Below are 18,808 nucleotides of genomic sequence, written 5' to 3'. Positions count from 1 at the left end.
TCCAGTTCATGACGAAGAGATAAACCAAAGCGTGAGAGCGTGGCATCAGAGCAGCTGTGGTTGCAGGTCCAGTTATCAGTTGACTGTGAGAACATGACACTGTAGTTCACACCGTCATTGTCGCCTCCCACACTTCCCTTCTCTCCTCCTCCTCCTCGCTTTCTCGTTATGGAAAAGCTCTCAGGCTGCAGCCGTTGTGGGCAAGCAGCCAGCCTGCTGCCACAACTCCCATACATAACCGCAGAATAGAGGGAAGTCCAAAATTAAATGCATTGTTATCCCTGCGGCTGGTGGCCGTGGAGAGAAGGAATGACAGGCTTATTTCATTGTGACATCTCGGGTGACCTTGGCTTTGGCCTCCAGTCTGCGCCCCCTCCAGACACACTATTCAGAGCTGCAGTCTAGGACCTTCTGGGACCAGGGCCTGTCAGCAGAACCACAAACACTAAGCCTCGCAGAGACGAGCAGGTTGTTACTGGATGTCTCACTCTGTCTCAGGTTTTTCTGTAATTCCCTCAATTTTTCCTTTTTTTCCCCCTCCCAATTCTGATTGAGCCCCAAAATGTCCTTGTGAATGAATTTGAATATAATGTACTATTAGCGTTGCCATGGTGACGGCTGCCGTCTGCGTGCATGTCAGTTGCCATGCGATTCTTTTTTCTCCTCTCCAATAGGAAGCTAGGCTGCTATGTGCAAAGTGCTAAACCGATGCTGTAAAGCGGAAGAAAAGTGGGATGCTTTCTTTAAACATCTGTGAATCCTTTGATTATTGAGTCCAGTTTGTATGTGTGGTGTATGTTTATGAAATAATAAGTGCCATTTCATGTAAGGGTGATATTTTCCTTTTTAGGAGCTGGAGATGGAGTGGATTTACATTATTTTTCCCATCTTGGATGCACATGAAGTTGCCTTCTTTTGACTTTTGAGCAAAATAAATGCATGAGCACATAATACGATACAATCCTGAAAGCCTCTCCTTTAAGGATGGTAGCCTAGGTAAGCTGTGAGTGATGGAGTTTAGTGGATTTGTTTTAGGAAGTGTGTTAGAGCGGTATCAGGTACTGCAGTCACATAGAAGACCATGCTATAATTGCTTTAGTCAGTGTAAAGTGTGTAGCGAGGCTCAGTTTGAAGTATAATTGTAACGGAAAGTCTGTATTTCACAGAAGGGAAATAAAAAGCCCCTGTTTATGCAATGTTACTACGGCATTTTCATGCATTTTTCACAGCAGAGTTGGTCCAGACTATGAAAAGCTAATTACCACTGGGTGACCAGATCCCAACAAACTAAATGCGGGACAGAGAGTATGTTTGTGTGGGACGATGCTGAGAGGAATTTTTAATATAATGTCAAGTTAACTTAAAAAATAGCATTTCTGTTCTTCCCTTAGATTTTAACACACACAAGCTTGGTTTTGTACGACTACATGACATTTTTTTGATTCTTTGAGTCTGGGAAAATGACCAATGCTGGCTTACCACCGAGGTCCGCTGACCTGTATGATTGCGAATGCTGCACAGCGTGATAAATGCTAGTTATCCTAGCTGCTGTTACCAGTCTTTGCTATAGCTGCCTTTCCCTTATTGTGGTAGTTTCTATTATATCCCATCTAATTCTGCTGGGTGTAGTGTAGGCAGCAAAAACAGTGACAGGTTAACCTGAACTTCACCTAGGTGTGCACCTCTTGGTCCCCCCCTCTGTTTCACCCAAGTCATCACCACTGCCCCGCCTCCATGCAAATCCTCCATCCACCCAGTAGGAATCCCTCGTGCAGCAACAAGGACATGATCCCTCACCAGCTTCTCATCTGTGAACAAGCTCTGGACTTGAATCCAGGTTTCTGCATTGGTGGGCAAGTGTTAAAGCGTTGCAGCAACAAAACTGTCAGCATCTGGCAGTGAACCACTCATCCTGTCTTTGGTTGTGACTGTGACTGTCATCCTGTATTATCTTTTACCTGCACGTGTGCGCAGAGCTGAGCTATGATTCAGCTCCCAAGCTGGAGGACCGAGCATCCTGTCTTTTGTCCATGCAGCTTGTCCTCCCTCAACAAAAACCTTTTACTGCCGTGTTATAACAAGTACAAATGAAACACTCCCTGTGACTATCTCAACCATCCCCCACCCACCTTCCCCTGGCCTCACCCCTTGTGCCCTGCAAATTAAAGAGCGTGTCTATGAGCCTGCGTTGGCCTGGCAGTGCTGATGAGGTGTAATCACCGTGGAGAGGCTCAGCTGCTCTCTTCACACCCTGCCATTGAGCTCATTAGGCCAAAAATAAAAAAAAATGAAAGGAGGAGGGAAGGAGTAAAACAGCAATGTTACGGAGTTGCTATCACTGCAGCATTATGGTGTTGTTTTGGGTGTATGCGAGGAGCGGTTCGGGACGGTTGCAGCTAGTGTCAGTTCTTCATGTGAAGCTGTGAAAAACTCATTTTCTGCTGGTACTACTGTATTCTTGCAGCCTCATCTCTTTTGCAATTACTGGCACTATATTATGACCGAGCCCATACCATTATAGTCCAAGCTGTGAGTTAAGAGCGGCACAGCAGCGAGCATCTCTGTTTTCATTTTCTGAACACTTGGAACAAGAACAAAATTGTGCGTATTTGTCATCTATAAGTGTGCCTTGATAGCCAATTTAGTTCCCCATTTAAAATTATTGTTTTCATTCATTTTATTTTTTATGAGAATGGAGCCAGCGGGAGAAATTGAGTTTCCCAATTTGTCACTTGGTAAAAAGCTGTAGCCATTGTTTCACGCTTTTGATTTTCCCTTGTTAAGAGCTTGGGAAGTGACCAAATACATGTAGTGGGATTACATTATTGGGATACAAAAAGAGGTAAATGTATTCAAGTAAAGTTACGGAAAGAAAATTGAATTACATCACAGATACTTTCAATAAAAATCACTAACAGGATTACGAGTCATTAAGATGAAATGACTCATAATCTTAGTGTCGTTAAGATTAAATGAAAGTCGTCTTAATGAAATCTCTTTTCTCTCGTCTTTATTTGCATATGTTTGGTATTGAGGTAATCCAACTGAAAGTAATCACGTTAAATCACTTTAATACTGTGAAGCTTGGATTACAGTACCAGGTAACTAGAAACTGTCACAGAATACATTTTAATCACATTTGTAATCAGTTGGGGTGCTGACGTTAGTGTGTCTTAAGTTGTTACTTCCCCTTTTTTACTCAACAGTTTCTCAATTTGCCAACTGGTGCTTAATAACATCCAGGCAAACACAAACCAACACGTTAGCTGTTAGCTGGCTAGCTACTGTTGTTACTTTACATTATGTGTAAACACAATTTCCTCATTACCCGTAAGCATGCTATTGATAGATGTATATTTTTCTATTCGCAAGCTATTTTTTTTTAAACCATGATAGAAAACATCCACACAAACTTGGATCTTAGTTACTTGTTGTATATAAATAGCCTATAGACGTTTAACACAATTAACGGGTCATGTTCAGTTACTTCCTTACTCAACAAAGATTTCAAATACCTCCAAATAGTCTGCGCTTGCATACTTCACATTTATAGCTCCTCATAGTTTACAACTATTAAAAGGTTGCCACAATGGCAGCAATATAAACACCATGACTCAGATGTTGTGTTGCCTCCTCTCAATCTCCAGAGCGAGGCTGCTTTTATGAGAAATAAAACCTTATGAAAGGATCAGTACCCTGCTGCCCTGCGCTTTTGTTGTCTGTCCCTCTCATCTCGCGCACGGCTCCCACTGAAATACAGGCTGCCTGCAACCAGACCCTTCGTCCTGGGGGGCGCAAATCCAATTTCACAAGTCACACTCACAACAGATTATTCATGCAGGTAGGGTGAAGGGTGGTTAGGTGTGTGTCTATGTTCGGAACGTTTCCACAAGTGGTAAATGGGCACGTGTGTTGCTCAAGGGCATTTCCACAAAGAGAGGCAAACATGCACACACACATGCATGCACCCCCTCTTCTGGGGGTGAAAGGAGAAGTGTGTGTGTGTGTGAGGCCTTTCATTTAACAGAAGGCCATCCGTGAGTCATTCTCCTAAAGAGCACCCTTGGGTACTTCTCTCGCTGACACACATGCACTGGCTGTCTCAGAACAAGGCTTACTGGTCAATGTTTAATGCTCCGTAATTGGTTTTACTGACCAGCACAGCCCGCAGGATGCCAATGCTGATTTGAAGCCTGGCAGCTGAGGCTGACCACCACCGCAGCCCTACCTGGTCTTTTATTGTGGATTGTTAGATCGGTGTAAGTCATATTACCCGCTGTGAGAGGTGTGACTGTTTTCTGGCAGTCATTACAGGGATTAAACTGTCAAGGTTAATCCGCACAATCATGTCTGCAATCCCTTCTTCCTTTTCAGAGTCTACTCTACTTAAACCTGCCCCGACACAATCGCAGTATATCACAGCGATACTGGACCATGACTTGAATTTGATTTTGATACCTTTTTTTCCCTGCTCTCTCTCTCTACTAGAGAACCATGAGCACTGTGGAGGAGGAGCCGGATCACATGATACCATGAAGACAAGCCTGCAGGTCCTGCGCTGCCAGCTGCTGAGTGAGTAGAGCCAACGGGGGGGACGAGGGCATCTGGAGAGCATCCCGGGTGTGCAATCAGGGACTCAGGATGCTAGTGGGCATTGCAGTTGCCAAATTAAAAATCAAAATATCAGGGAAAGTCTTGTTAATATCTTACAAATTGTTATCTAGCAGAAAAGAGCACAATCAACATGTACATTTTCACTGGTATAACAACCAAAAATCTGTCCTTTAAGAGAAATAAGAGCCATACCTGGTTTACTATCATTTATTTTGAAGAGTCTGTCACTTCAGATTTTCACTATCTGTTGTCTTCTCACTTGCTCAGATTTCCTATGTTTAAAGGAGAAAAAATGGCCGCTGCATCAATGAACTATAATGCTTTCTCCAACCACAAGTCTTCACTTGACTCGTGCCTGAATATAAGACTTTTCCTTCATTGCAGACATCAGATAGGCTGCTGTAGATACAGCGCTATAGTTTTTGTTCTATCTGGAGTCTGTGCTGCTTTGAATTCAGAGGACAGGTTAAAGGCTCTGGGAGAGGATGTACGAAGCCCTGGCAGGCTACCAGCGCAGAATGTCACATGAATATGGAACATGGGGGTCAGACTGGGACCCACCGGGCTCCTGAACGGTTAGCTAAACAGCCTGATGATATCTGGTATGCACCCCAAAGCTCCACCTCAGGGGCCGCGGAGCCAAAGGCTGTCTGCCGACAAATCTGCCTCAATCCCTCAAAAGTGATAAACTTGGACTGGACTGCTGTGAGCGAAGTGCTTTAAGCTGTAGCAGAGGTGGCGTTCAGGTCACATCACAGATGAAGAGGAGAGAGCTGCGGACTATCTTTGTGTGGAGTTTAAACCGAGACCATATTTTTGAGCCTTTCTTTTGGTTTTGTTCCGGTCGATCCAGTCTTTGAAAGCATAGTGCTCCCTTTTTGCTTTGCGTGTTCACTTGATCCAGCTGGGGCCTGAATTACCTCGGGCACATTTAACTTCCATCAGCGTTCCCTTTTTACAGCGTGCGGGGCTGAAAAGCCCACCTGAAATCTCTCTTTGTGCAGTGCATCTTTTGGCTGACAGGGAAGAGAAGAGATGCTGCAGATAGAAGAGAGCTAAAATGGGTGAGCTGGCACCGTGACAGACGTCAGAGCAGGACGAGCTTGTCCGTTTTCCCCTGGTCACCTTCTGTGCCGCTTTTTGTTTCGTCGTCGGCTCCTCGTGTACTTACGCGATGACATAATACACCTGAAACAATGGAGGGAACTTGCGTGTTTCTTGCAAATTAGGTTTGTTTGTCAGCTTCAAAGCAAAGCCTGACAAGTAAGGCGGGTGCTTGCAAATTGTGTTTTGAAGTCAGCTCCTTTAAAAAAAGAAATGACGACTTGAAAGACCAGCTGGTGTGAATCATAAGCCATTACACAAGGTTTGAGTACGGTAATCTTCCCAATCTGACTTTGTCTTGTCTTGTGTGATTATGATTTTGTTGTTTTTGGACTTTTTAAAGTCACCAACAACAGTTAAAATGTTAAAACTCTCTGTAAATATCGTTCTGCGATTCAGCGTGCCCCCCAGATTCCAGACAACTTCCTGTTTAACATTTGTCCTTCCTGTTAGATCTTCTGTCACAGTCGCTGTAGCTAAATCATTATCCCAGTAAACAGCTCAAGTAGTCTTTGTTGTTCTTGTTTTTGCGTTCTCCCCCTCCGCCCGATTCCTCAGATAAACACGCCTCTGTTCAAAGCTGCCGTAACCTGACAAACAATTTGCGGAGCACTCAAACAGGAAGCCATTATCCTGTTACGAAAGCTTTCCCTCTTATCTCAGGCCTCACATCTGCAGCGCCCTCCCCGCTCCGCCTCGCCACCGCTCCGCCCATCGCAGTAGTCCTCCTCCACCAGGATGGTCCCAGCGGTCCACAGGACGTGCCCTATCTGTCTGTTTCCCCCCCACGGGACAGACGCGCGCCCCAGAATGGCAGACGAACACGCCCAGGAGCCAACCAGAGGAATTTGTCTGTTTGTGCTACTGTAAAAATAACTTTGTATTTACACGCCCAGGACATGTATACGTCTCTTTATGAGGATTTGTCTTTGTCAAGTTACACGAAAGCCCTTTTAATTGAGAAGCGTGACCCGCCAAAAAACATGAGTGCGCTCCAACAAATTCACTGAACAGGAAGGAAAAGCCTTTCTGTAGACTCATCCAGCTTTTTTAGCTTTGCACTTTTTATCTTTACCACACAACTGTTCATAACAACAGATGTCCACATCAACACGAACGTAATGTGGTTACAAGCTGGACACAAAGACGTAGTGAGAAGTCTTTCTGTTGTTTCAGAAACAATGCAGTCACAGTGATAAGAGGAAGACGAGGATGATGAGCAGTTCAACTTGTAGTAGTAGATAAAGTGGAAATGGTACTTATTTTAGTAGTAGGAAAGTAGTAAGAGCAGAAGCAGCAGTCGGAGTACTTCACACTATTGACTGTCGTCACAAATAAGCTGGGCAGTCGCTGTTTTGCCATTTTTATCTGCTATCGAGGGGTTTGTCTGATATTCAAGGTTGCTGAACCAGCTCCACCTAGGCCTGCTGCTAGCAGCGTATCGTTAGCCTCATTTGCTAGTTTAACAACTCCAGGTGTTTTCTCGTTCTGTGGTTCGTTCAGTTTGGCCTTAGTGATGGTCTCACCTGTATCTTGAGTGTAGCCGTAGCTTGCTAGCCACTTTTGACCCCAAGTAGTAGTGTTAGCAGGTGGACTTGAAGTACTAGTCAAGGGGATATTGGCTCTTACAGTAGTAGTAGTAGTAGTAGTAGTAGTAGTAATGGTAGTAGTAATAGGATTTCCAGAAGTAGTGGTAGTTGCAGTAGTTTCAGGGATCGGATTAGTGGCAGCACTATTGCTATTAGTTGTGTTACAATGATATAGGTGGTGGTAGTCAGCGATGAAGCAGTACTATTAGTTGTTGTTTTGATTATAGTAGTAGTAGTGATGAGGGTACAGGTGGTGGTACTAGTGCTACGTAGGTAGTGGTAATAGTTGTAGAAGAGCAGTGGGCCCATGAAGTGAGTCAGGGCCGATAGCGCTCCGTCCAGGCGTGATAATCCAATCTTAGCAGCAGTTAGTCAGACAGCTCTCCAGTCGGCCTGCTGATAAAGGGTTTTGTCTGCCTGAAGCTTTCTGTCACTCTCTCTGACGGCACGTCAAAGCTTAAAATTAAAGGCCTGGACTACCTTCAACAAAACTCCCCGTTTAAGGCTTATGATTGCGTTGATTTGGGTCTGTCAGCCTTTATCCTCGAACGTGAGATATGAATTCATTTCGTATGAGATAGCAGAGCCGCCGTGTGTGTGCCGGTATGATGTGATAAAGGCTCATTGGTATTCCGATGAGCACGGTAGATAAAGCCTTCTCCATTTGCCCCGAGGGATTTGGGGGAATCCCATGGAGGTTTGTCCGCTACTGTGGAGCGGTTGTGATTAGCATAAACGAGGCTAAATGTGATCCACGGAGGGTCGGCTGGGTGGTGAGCAGGACATCCTTAATTACTGGTTATGGTTCGATGCCCTGGGGCTTCCAGACCAGCAGATATGTGTGTTTATCCCATTAGATGAGGAGGTGGACATACAGTTATTCCCTTTAGATCTTGTATATTTACATCTCAGGCTTTAGGTTAAACATTTTATTCAGAGCAACTTAAAATGAGAGTTTAGGTGGTGGGTCTGCATCTTGCTCAAGGGTATGTTGACGTGGTTATTGAAACAAACATACTGTTTAGGCATTATGTCTATTTATTATCCTAATATCTTCAGTCTAGTTTGATTGGTCAGAAAGCAGACAAAAAGAAAGTAGTTACGGTAGGAAGCTGAGGTCATATTGTGTGCATTTTTCCAAGAATTTGGAGGTTGTAGCAACCGTGGGTGAGTGAAAGTTCTGCAATTAAGTACATACTTATTGGGCACCAGAAATTAAATATGTAAAGGATCTGGTATTCCTCTGCAAGAATTTTATTCCTGGTTGAGGAGAGAGGTCTTTGAAATATTTAGACATTCACGTTGCAAAGTAAAATATGCAGAAACTTTTAATGAACAGTTAAGTGAAAAAGACAGAATATTAACAATTTCCTTTTGGTATTTTGAAGACTGCAATTACTGGATTGCTTCGTTAAATTCTTCTGCACAAAAAAATAATACCAGTACCGTTATGTTGTTTTGTAAAAGACAGTGCAGTACAGTTTAGAAATGAATCATTCCGGTTCATCTTCCTTTTTTATCTAATTCCTCTACAGTAAAGATGAGCCAGGTTGTTACTGCACTAGTTTCTTTAATCCCATGATTTAACCATTGACATGACCTCCTATAATAACTATAATCATACATTGAATTTCTTAACATTCTAGTTGATTTAACAGGGAGTGTCTTGGTAGTCTTCTTGGTGAAAGTCTTGTTTTGACCCAACCCTCCATCCTTGACTTCCTCCTTTGCTGCCACTAAAGGCCGCCGCCAAACAAGAAATGTATATGGTCGTTTTTCTGATGAGGACGGCCTGGATATTTTTGCATTGATCCCTCAATATATGTAATGGAGGCAGGATATTTTACAGTTTAACAATAATGAAATGGAACAGTAAACTTCACTGGAAAGTTAATAATTGTGCTTGTATCGGCCAACATACACCCCAACACTGATATATCTCCTATATCTGTAGTCAGGCTCTGATTGCTACCACATTAACTGTACATACTGTATGTCAGAACCAGCTAAAAGGCGCTTAGTGTGTTAATGTTAGTCAATGAACAAATGTTAGACCCTGAACAAGAATATAAGATTAAAGCTAAAACAGTTATTTAAACATACTACAATTAACTTTTAACACTGTCAGTGTCATACTGATGCCTCTATATGACCTTCAGAAGTCAACGATCCCCTTCCCTGACGTTACTCACGGGTTTTATCATTGTGTTGCAGTTTCATACATTTCAACATGTAACCTTGGCCAGATTCCCATTGGACGTATGTAATTTGTTCCCCATACATACTGCTCCGTCATCACCCTGCTCAGGCTGCATGACGGGGATTCAGGAACAACTGTAACAGTTCAGAAGTACAGCCTGGCAAACCCCTCACGAGCCTCATTGATGGATGATTTTGCAGCTCCTATTTTTGGCTTCCTGTAGAGCCTCCAATTCGAAAAGTGCCACCGCCAGCTGCCCACTGATGATGCGACACAACCAGCCTGGCTCCGGCACTTGCTTCATAGGCAGATTGTCGCTGTACATTCGAGCCACATCGTTCTCCGTCGCACGTAGAATGAGGTGACCCCTGGCAAAAAGATAAATATCCCACCGTCACAGCAAGAGGCACCCATCCCCTTAGGATTGATCATGCAGCCAGGCTAGTGCATAAGCACTGATAGCCTCCATACCGCACACTAAGTGCTCCAGTATGATTGATTGGGCTGGCAGACTGATGATGCATGTGCCTGAACGATATTGTTCTTCTGGAATTGAGTCTTAGCTTATGAGCGGCAAAAATGTGATGCAGAGTTTCATCAGCAGGAGTAAATGTTACGATGTTTTTTTGTTTCACCAGTGTAACTTCAGATCATGTGGCGGCCGCTCTGGCCCCTGTCCCCTGACATTGAGTCTAATAATGAATGATTGGTGGGACAAAGCCTGCATTGGATCAGTGAGCGGGATCCTGCTTTGCAACATGATTTATTGATGTCCCTGATGGCATCAATGGAGGACTTCAGCGAATGTCACCGGCTTCCTATGCATTCAAAAGAGCCCTAATTCAGCAGGTTTCCTGCATAAATTGCTCCTCCCTCCATTCATCCTGAGGTTAGCTGATTGAAAACAGGTTGACACCATTAGTCAAATAAATGGGGGCATAATCTCACAGTAATTTTACGTGGGTGTTGTTTGTCTTCATGATATTAGCATGTGCTATTCAGAGATGATCAGCTGGGTTGTACAGATAGTGAGGGCAACAGGTTGGTGTGAGTGATAACAGTGTAAGCTATGTGTCGCCCTCCAGGACAAAACCTTCAAGGCTCGTTTATGCTCCCTTTAGGTACAAAAATAGATATGTCACGTTGGCATGGATGTTAAGCAATACAGCCACTAGAGGGCGCCACTCAGAGTCAAATCAGTTTTTCAGCGAACAAGGCTGACCGGATGTTCGACTCCCACCACTGGATAATTTTAAGGATACCTGGAAACATTTCCTTCCCTTTTTGTGGCGGCCATTTTCAGCCATTTCCGTGGCGTAAAAAATCTTTATTTTTTCACTAGAAGTCGGACCATCTCGATCCCTGATCGTGGAGACCAAAAAACGTTAACTTATGTGTGTTATGTATGTTAGAAATGTGGAATTTTAACTTATCTGAGGTTTTGCTGAATCGTATGTGGCTAATATTTATTCTAGTGATTGCATTGATCTTGTGTTGAGCGATATACCAGTTTTAAGGTATACTGTGGTATGAAAATTGAGGGTTATCATACTATTACATTTTCTTATCTTTGGTATTGAATTTAATCGTATAAGTGTTATTACATTATGCACATTTGAAGTTTATATGAAGTTTCATGTCTGTCGGGGCATAATTTCTTGTGAAAATATATAAAGCGTTTGTTCATCCAAAAAAAAAAAGCCCCTCTGTGAAACTGTGACATTTTTTGAGATGGTTATCGTATCATAAAAAAAATCTCATTTCATTGCAACCTTGCACAACAATTTTGCTGTTCTTTGTCCGCTCGCGAGCAAAGATTCAGAGTATTCTTCTCGTTCGCCTCCTCTTTTGCGTCACGACTGCTGAAAATGGACCGACTCTTTCTGTGGGCTGTTTTTTTTTTGTGCTCGTGAAAAAAAATATCACGTCAGGCCAAAAACAGCCAACAGGCACAGTAGTGAAAAAATAATGCTGAGTAGGCAAGTGTTGCTGAACAAGACAAATGTATTTTAAAAAGTGCCTACTGTATTCTCCTACCTCTCACACCTTAGTTTCCTTTGAATGTTCCTTTTGGTCCGTGGTTTCATGTGTCTAATGTATCCTTTTTGCTTTTGTCCATGTTATCACTGATGAAACACCCACACTTCTCCCTCTCTCTGACTCCCACTACACCTTTGGTCTCCTCTTCACACATTTTCCCACCCTGTCCGACCTCGCTATTCTTCCTCTTTTCCATTCAATTTTCTCATGTTCTTCCCCGTGCTTCAACTCAATAATGGATGTTCATGAAGCTCAATTCACTTCTCGAGCCTTTTCAATCATTTCTGGAGTTAATTCACTCGCTGTGCCTGCTTCTCCGCTGCACGTCTTTGTGGAGGCAGGACCCGGCTCTCTTTCTGCGTTCACCCTGCTTACGCTCTCACTCCATCAGCCAGACGCCCAACCGGCCTGACAAATTACACCCATTTGCCTCAGTGCATGTGTAAAGGATACACATGTGGTGCCTGGCCTGCACATACACAGAAATTCAGCAATATGATATATGCTCTGTAGGTCACAATAGGTAGATATCTTTATCAGGTTACCACAATGAAGTGGCTGACTTCCACTGTTAACACGTTTTAGAGCAAAAAGCTGTCGTCTCCATGTCACATTTATATATATTTTTATTAAATCTGCACATTAAGGCTAACCCAAGTTAAAGCCTTAACTTAGCCTTAGCAGATATGAAATTTGTGGCTGTGCCTGCTTCCCCCTAGTATGTCTCAAATAGTTCAGAGTGATTACCAAAGCATCGGTCAAAGGGTAGTAAGGGCATTTCTCCTCAACAGATTTTGTGCAAAAGCTGTTTCTGTTTCGTTCTTGGGATATTGAACAGTCGTTCCTCTTTGTGATTATTGAAGTTTCAGCTATTAACACATCTCCTCATGTTGATCTTAATAACTGAGATTTATTTTTGACTTGTCATTGAGATTAATGAGATTCCTGCGAGAATCAAACAAGGAGTCTCTATCACAAAATTATCAACCTCAGATCTCAACACAGCGCCTGATACAGACTCTAAAGGCCAGTGTTATCCTCATATGTATCCAGCACTGATGAATATACAGGCAGTCAGATGTCTGAGAGCAAACTTACTTAAAAAAAACAGCTTCTCCCCTTTAACATTTTAGATGTGATCTTTAATAAAATATGATTTGAATAAACTGCAAAGTCCCAAATGAATATTAATCTCCGCGCTGGTTAGAGATCAGGGTGTAACCACACGTTCCTGATCACCCGGACAAATCAGAGGATGTCGTCCTGTTTATGTGTGTGTGCCAGAGCATTTAGTTTGCTCATTTCTGCTTGTAAAGGGAGTCAGGGTGTTATGTTTTATTCAGTAGAAGCAGAGTGTCGGGTTGCCAGGTTGTGACGGCCAGGTTTGGGTACTGATTGAAGGTATGACCGCAGCATCGTTGACGTCCGAGCTCTCAACTGGAGTCCATTTATCTATTTTTTTGCTTTGAAAATTATGATTATTGCTCCTTTCATGTGTTAAATCTTAGTATTTGTCACAACAACGCTTTAATTTGTTATTCAGATATTATAAATCAGACTTATGTCTTGCCTTTCTTCTTGTGTTTTTGTTCAGTATAGACTTATGACATCTTTCCAGCATCTCAGAGGCCCTTATCCTCTAAATCTGTCCTAATGTGACCACTATTCACATTACGGATGATCAACAATAGCCCAAATACGTTAAGCTTTGATAGCTTCTGTTTGTCTGCCTCCCATTTCCCTGCCTAAAGGATCATCTTAGGAAAAGACGAGCAGTCATAAATCAAGTATGGCCATGTGTGTTATCTCCTCGGATATGGGCCTGGAGTGGACTCCGTGGATTAGAGACGTGACAGGCTTGGTTAATGGAAGACAGGGCCCGGACCCTCTATCCTGGTAGTCTGTGTGATTGAGTATGGAAGAATATGATTAATGATTCAGTGGCTGAGTTTAAATAGTCAGTGCTTAGTGTATTTTAAACCCCCTCGTGAACAAAGAGGAAAGAGGATGGAGAAGCTTTTCTTCGGCGAGGAATTTTGACACTATTGATATTGACTGCAGTCTGGGCTGTGAGTTTTTTAAAAATGTACGTTTTTCTGAAATATTATGTCCCGTTCTACCCCTCAACAGCTTTCTTTACTCGCCTCCTCTCACACCTCCTCCCCTGAGCCCCCCTTGGAAATGGAAACTGGGTTTCCATAGTTACTGAGGGAGCACCATGGTTAAACAATGGCCACAACATCTAGGTCACATTGGTGGTTGGGATTTGTGTGTTTTTTCATTGACTCTATGACTTTTTGGGAGTTTTATAATTGTCAAAACAATATAGTCTCAATCACTTTCGTTTCTTGGGGGTAGTCTAGTCAGAAAAAGAAGTGATTGAGACTTCTGAAGGATTTTTTTGACTCAAGCAAGATACCCACCGAGGTGCATGGTTTGTGTGTGTCTGTCGGATTGTTGCATATTAGCACAGAATAACTACATTTGTGTAGAAGAGTTACACAAAAAATATTAATTTCAACATGATTTTTGGCAATATACGTATATTTTAGCATTCACGTGTTCAGTTAAAAGGCTTTCCTCACCTGAGTCTTTAGTAAATGACTTTAGATCTGCATTGATAAGGGATATGTTCACCCAAAAATGAAATTTAAGTTAACTACTGTGTCTATTCACCCCCATGGCGACGATGGAAAGTCGGGTGAAGTTTCGTAATCCACGAAACACTTCTGGAGTTACAACAAAACGGTGTTGCAGCATTCTCCTCAACAACTGAAGTAGAAGGGGACTTGTTTAAAACAGGGACAAAACCCCATCAAATGGCTCCATACAGCTCGTCCGGCGTAATCCAAGTGTGCAGAGGCCCGGAGATCCCAAATTGGTATGAAAAGACGTTATTCAAACCCTCTATGTGTGGTCGAGCTCATGCACCAACTTCAGACAGGGTGTGTGCTTATACTTTTAGCTCAGCAGCTACAATGAAGATTTTGGGTGTGAATAACGTCTTTTCAAATCAATTTGGGATCTCGGTGCTTCAGGGGCATTGGATTACACCGAGTGAGCTGTATGGAGCTGTATGGGGTGTTTTTTTGGCTTTTATTTCTACATTTTAAAATAAGTCCCCATCTACTTAGGTTGTTCAAGAAAAATACTGCTACTCTATTTTGCTGTAAAGCTCCAGAAATGTTTTGTGGACCATGAAACTTCATCTGACTTTCCATCGGCTTGGGGCTGAGTCAATAATGACAACATCTTCATGGTCGAACTTATCCTTTAAACTGCTCGAGAATCCTTCATAGATGACTTTAGATCTGTGTTATTAAACGCAGCGTTCTACATTTTGCTTATTGTCGACAAATCCTGTGAAATGTGTAAAAGCAACAGTGAATGACTGAAAGCTCCTTTGTGCCATAGACCTCCATTGTTGTCCACAAATATTAAAAACACATCAGCGAGCAGCGCTGACGCATTGCATGACATGTTACTTTATTACCATGATCACACGCACAGTGTAGTTTAATTTTAATCACTCCCACACTGTCCTGCAGCCATAAACACTCAGACGCAAACAGAATATGCATGAATCCAAAGCTGGTCCCCGACGAATGCACCATTTCTTCCTGTTTGAAAAAGTTTGCCGAAGTTGCGGTTCCCAGCTGTGTCAAGAAACTATTGAGACTTTTTTATTCACATATTATGAACGGCGTACGCACGGCCTGGAGGCTGAGTGTCAGCGACGGGTTTGAGAAGTCTGAAAGTGTTGGGAGACGTTGTTGGTTTTGGTCTTTTCATGGGATGGGTTGGAAAATCAGAAAAATGTAGGATGTTACCAGCTTCATCCTGAAGGCAATAAAGCAATAAAGGTTTAAGCAAAATGAAAAAAGAATACAATCATGTATCAAAATAACCTTGAGCTTTTATTCTCCTGTGGTAAAACCATGCTACATAACCACATCTAGACAGGAATTTCCAAAATGTTCGCTTTGTGTTAATGCATGTTCTGTTCTCAGCTGAATGCATAGAAACCGCCCGGTGGGAGCTCCACTAATGTGTCACATTAGCTTTGTTTAACAGTGTCAATAAGGGATGCAGGGGAGGGAGCAAAGGGGAAATTAATAAGCCTTTGCACGTTCCTCCCTCTATGACTTTCTTGCTGTCTGGATAACATAATAGGAGCGATATTCCCTGCAGGCACCTGCTAATGACTTGTCACTACTCAGCCTCCTTATGGGATTGAGCTCGGGAAAGTGAATCCGTCAGGCTCTCTGAGATGCCTTCAGCATGTTAAGTGGGTTATTTTGACGCTCTGTCACTGTAAAGATATATTTACAAATCATTTTGTGTCCAATTGTGCAGGAACCAGTTGAAATGCATTTTCATTTGATAATTGTGTTTTTATTTATTCACGTATTTATTCACTCGACTGATGCGTCCATGGCTCGATCTTAACAGAGTACTGCAGTATTTTTTATAAGCTAACTCTAAAGTTAGCATCGCCCTGGTTCCCTCGACAAAACGTCTATAGGATTTTTCCATTTGATTTTAGATGATTGCAGAAAATAAGCTCTGTGGCAAACAGAAATGTATGCATAAATGCAATCGCTAACATTAGGCTACACACAAACTACATCGTGGTCGTATGACTTCAACATCAACACCACTAAGCTTCCAACAACAGGATACTAAAGAGTGCTGCAGGAATGAGTCCGAAAACCTGGAAATAATGTAGCAATTTCATACCTATGGTTCCCTCGTCTCGAAGTAACTCGTTTTTTTCAAAAAGGTTTTCCGTTAAATTTCAGGTGGTCAACTGAAATCCCATTAAAAGTTGATTCGAAACGAGGGAACCGGAAGTGCGAGTTTTTGGACTCATTCCTGCAAAGACACCTTATTTTAATGCACTGAAAAGAATCGAAGCTAAAACTCTTAAAATGTCATTAAAAATGTATGAATATATCTAATCCTTTTTATACTTGCGTCAGGGAATACAAGACGTTTTGACAGACACACTAAATTACCTACTTTCAGTGTTATCTAGAGATTAGAATCAAATAAACGTTTGTTGTTCCATCACCTCAGTGAAGACTGAGATCATTGAATTTTTCAGCAAAATAACAAAGCAGAATTGTTTGAACTCTGCATCTAAAGACAGACATCTTCCAACTCCCAGCTGCATGTTGAAACTCCTCCAGTGAATAATGCAGAAAATAAAGCAATCAACTAGTTAAACTAGATGAGTGACTCAGCGGTTCAGTAGATGAAAAGGCTGAGGAGCATAATGAATGCAAGACAAGGCTCTTCTGAACACCTGAGCAGTCAATTTCAGCCGCGGCTCTGCGCTCTCTCTGGCTTTGCGTTGCAGAAAGCTAAAAGGATTTTCTGTGTCATCATGTGCTAATCACCAGCTTTCTCTCTGTTTCTCTGCAGGTGTTCTAGCATTCCTAGCACTGTCAGTAGGACTGGTGTCATCAGCACAGGAGCTGTATCTCAGCCAGACATCCCAGGATCCTGTCCACATGGCAGCCGCCCACAGCAGCCCCCTGTCAGCCCCCGCACCTCTCCGCTCGGACTGGCATCAGGAAGGCTCCAGTAGCGGGGAATGGTCACCCAAAGGAGGCACTCAGCCCTCAGACATTATCCTCCCAACTGCCGCCCTCCACCCTTTTGCCTTGCTTCCTCCCATTCATGACACAAATGCTGTCACCCCGAACACTGTGAGCACTGAAAGTCATGTGAATCGGCCCCAGGAGCCGAGCTCTGATACTGTAAACCAAGGCCACATGCACAAATCGGTCAGGGTACCTCAAGTCCATAACCCAGTTACTGTCAGCACTAACCAGGCCAGCAGCAGCAGCAGCACAGCGGCCCCAAATATAGACGTGGACTCTTCTGCCAGAGGCGCTCCAAACCCCCTGGCTCTTCTGTCCAGCTCTGGATCAGACAGAGGAGATACACTTGCTGCACACCACGTGGAGCCTCAGAAGTTGTCTGTGGAGGAATCCACTGACCCCAGCTGGCAGGACGGTCCAGATCTCAAGCAGTCCTCCCTTTCCTCTTTGTCAAAGGATGCTGACCCCGCACTGGGCCCTAAACTCAGGGAGCATGCACACCACACCATCACTCTGAGGGAGGTGCATGGAGCGAACGAGCCCCCCACTGATGGACTGGTGTTAAACACAACGGGTGCATCTGTCGACCCAGTCGTAGGCCCGCCAGAGAATCTAACTTCCACTGTGTTCACTCAAGCCCTGTCCACTGAGCTCAACACACAGGATCCAACAATCATCCAAAGCAACCACACTGCACCCGACAAGACCACAACTGAGGAGGTTGTCCAAGGTAACGGCACAGACAATGCCCCTCACGGACACTGGTTGGGAAATGTAACTGCATATGGTGGGCTGATCTCCAACAGCAGCTCAGCCGACGAGGCGTCTGCTCAGGGGAACGGCTCCGAGCCCCTCTCCACAGCCAACGGGAACTTCCTGAACAGGCAGGTGCCTGCCACTACCCAGGACCCCTGGACGCCTGGCAACAGCTCAGGCCCCACTGTCGACTCCCCGCCATCCCGCATGACCATCTGCTTGAGCAGGATGGACATTGTCTGGATCGTGCTGGCCATCAGTGTGCCTGTGTCGTCATGTTGTAAGTAATGTCAGAGCAGCTTGAAAAAGGTGGAATTAATGAATGTGACCTACTTGGAGTTTGGCTGACCTTGCCTTAAGGGGGACATATTATCCTCATTTTCATGGTCATAATTTTGTTTTCGGTTCTACTAGAATAGGTTTTCATGCTCTAATGCTCACAAATCAATTTTTTTTTATGTCTGGGATGCTCTGTTTTAGCTCCTGTCTCTTTAAATACCCCAGTCTCCTCTTATTGGTCAATCTGCACACGTCCGAGCCAGCACCACGAACAACAACAGAGCAGCTTTGCTAGATTAATACTTCTGTGCCAAACTAGCTGCCAGGCAGAATGTATGCAAATGTGTAGTGTGGTGACATAGTGTGATGTCACAAAGTCACAGAATTAAAGGCGGGACTGCTGACAAGTCGTTTCAGGAGCAGTGTTTTCTGCTGCACATGAGAAAAAAGTAGTCCAAAGCTTTTTGGGGCTCCAGAGGAAGCTGCATGTAATCTGATAAATTGCCTCCAGGGATGTCACTCAGTGGCTAAGTTGCATTGTGGGTAATGTAGGCAGGTTTTCGAGCGGAAGAAGAATGCGTAGAATAAAAAAGGTGATATCGCTGGTTATGCTGTGT

The 18,808-nt window shown here is 43.5% G+C and overlaps 1 protein-coding gene across 1 annotated transcript in view; it reads left to right on the top strand.

Moving 5' to 3' along the window:
- tmem108 (transmembrane protein 108) overlaps nt 1-18,808 on the top strand; it is a 45,881-nt gene that overhangs the window by 22,865 nt on the left and 4,208 nt on the right. Inside the window, exons 2-3 of the mRNA XM_084341129.1 lie at nt 4,489-4,572; nt 16,975-18,192. Of these exons, the coding sequence (XP_084197255.1) occupies nt 4,533-4,572; nt 16,975-18,192 (1,258 nt within the window). The 5' untranslated portion in view covers nt 4,489-4,532. The remainder of the gene's footprint in view (nt 1-4,488; nt 4,573-16,974; nt 18,193-18,808) is intronic.

Source organism: Pagrus pagrus (assembly GCF_965226575.1).
Source record: "Pagrus pagrus genome assembly, chromosome: 20".
In the NCBI taxonomy this organism is placed as follows: domain Eukaryota; kingdom Metazoa; phylum Chordata; class Actinopteri; order Spariformes; family Sparidae; genus Pagrus; species Pagrus pagrus.
The sequence above is the reverse complement of the archived record's forward strand: the minus strand, read 5'-3'. Positions and strand labels throughout refer to the sequence as shown.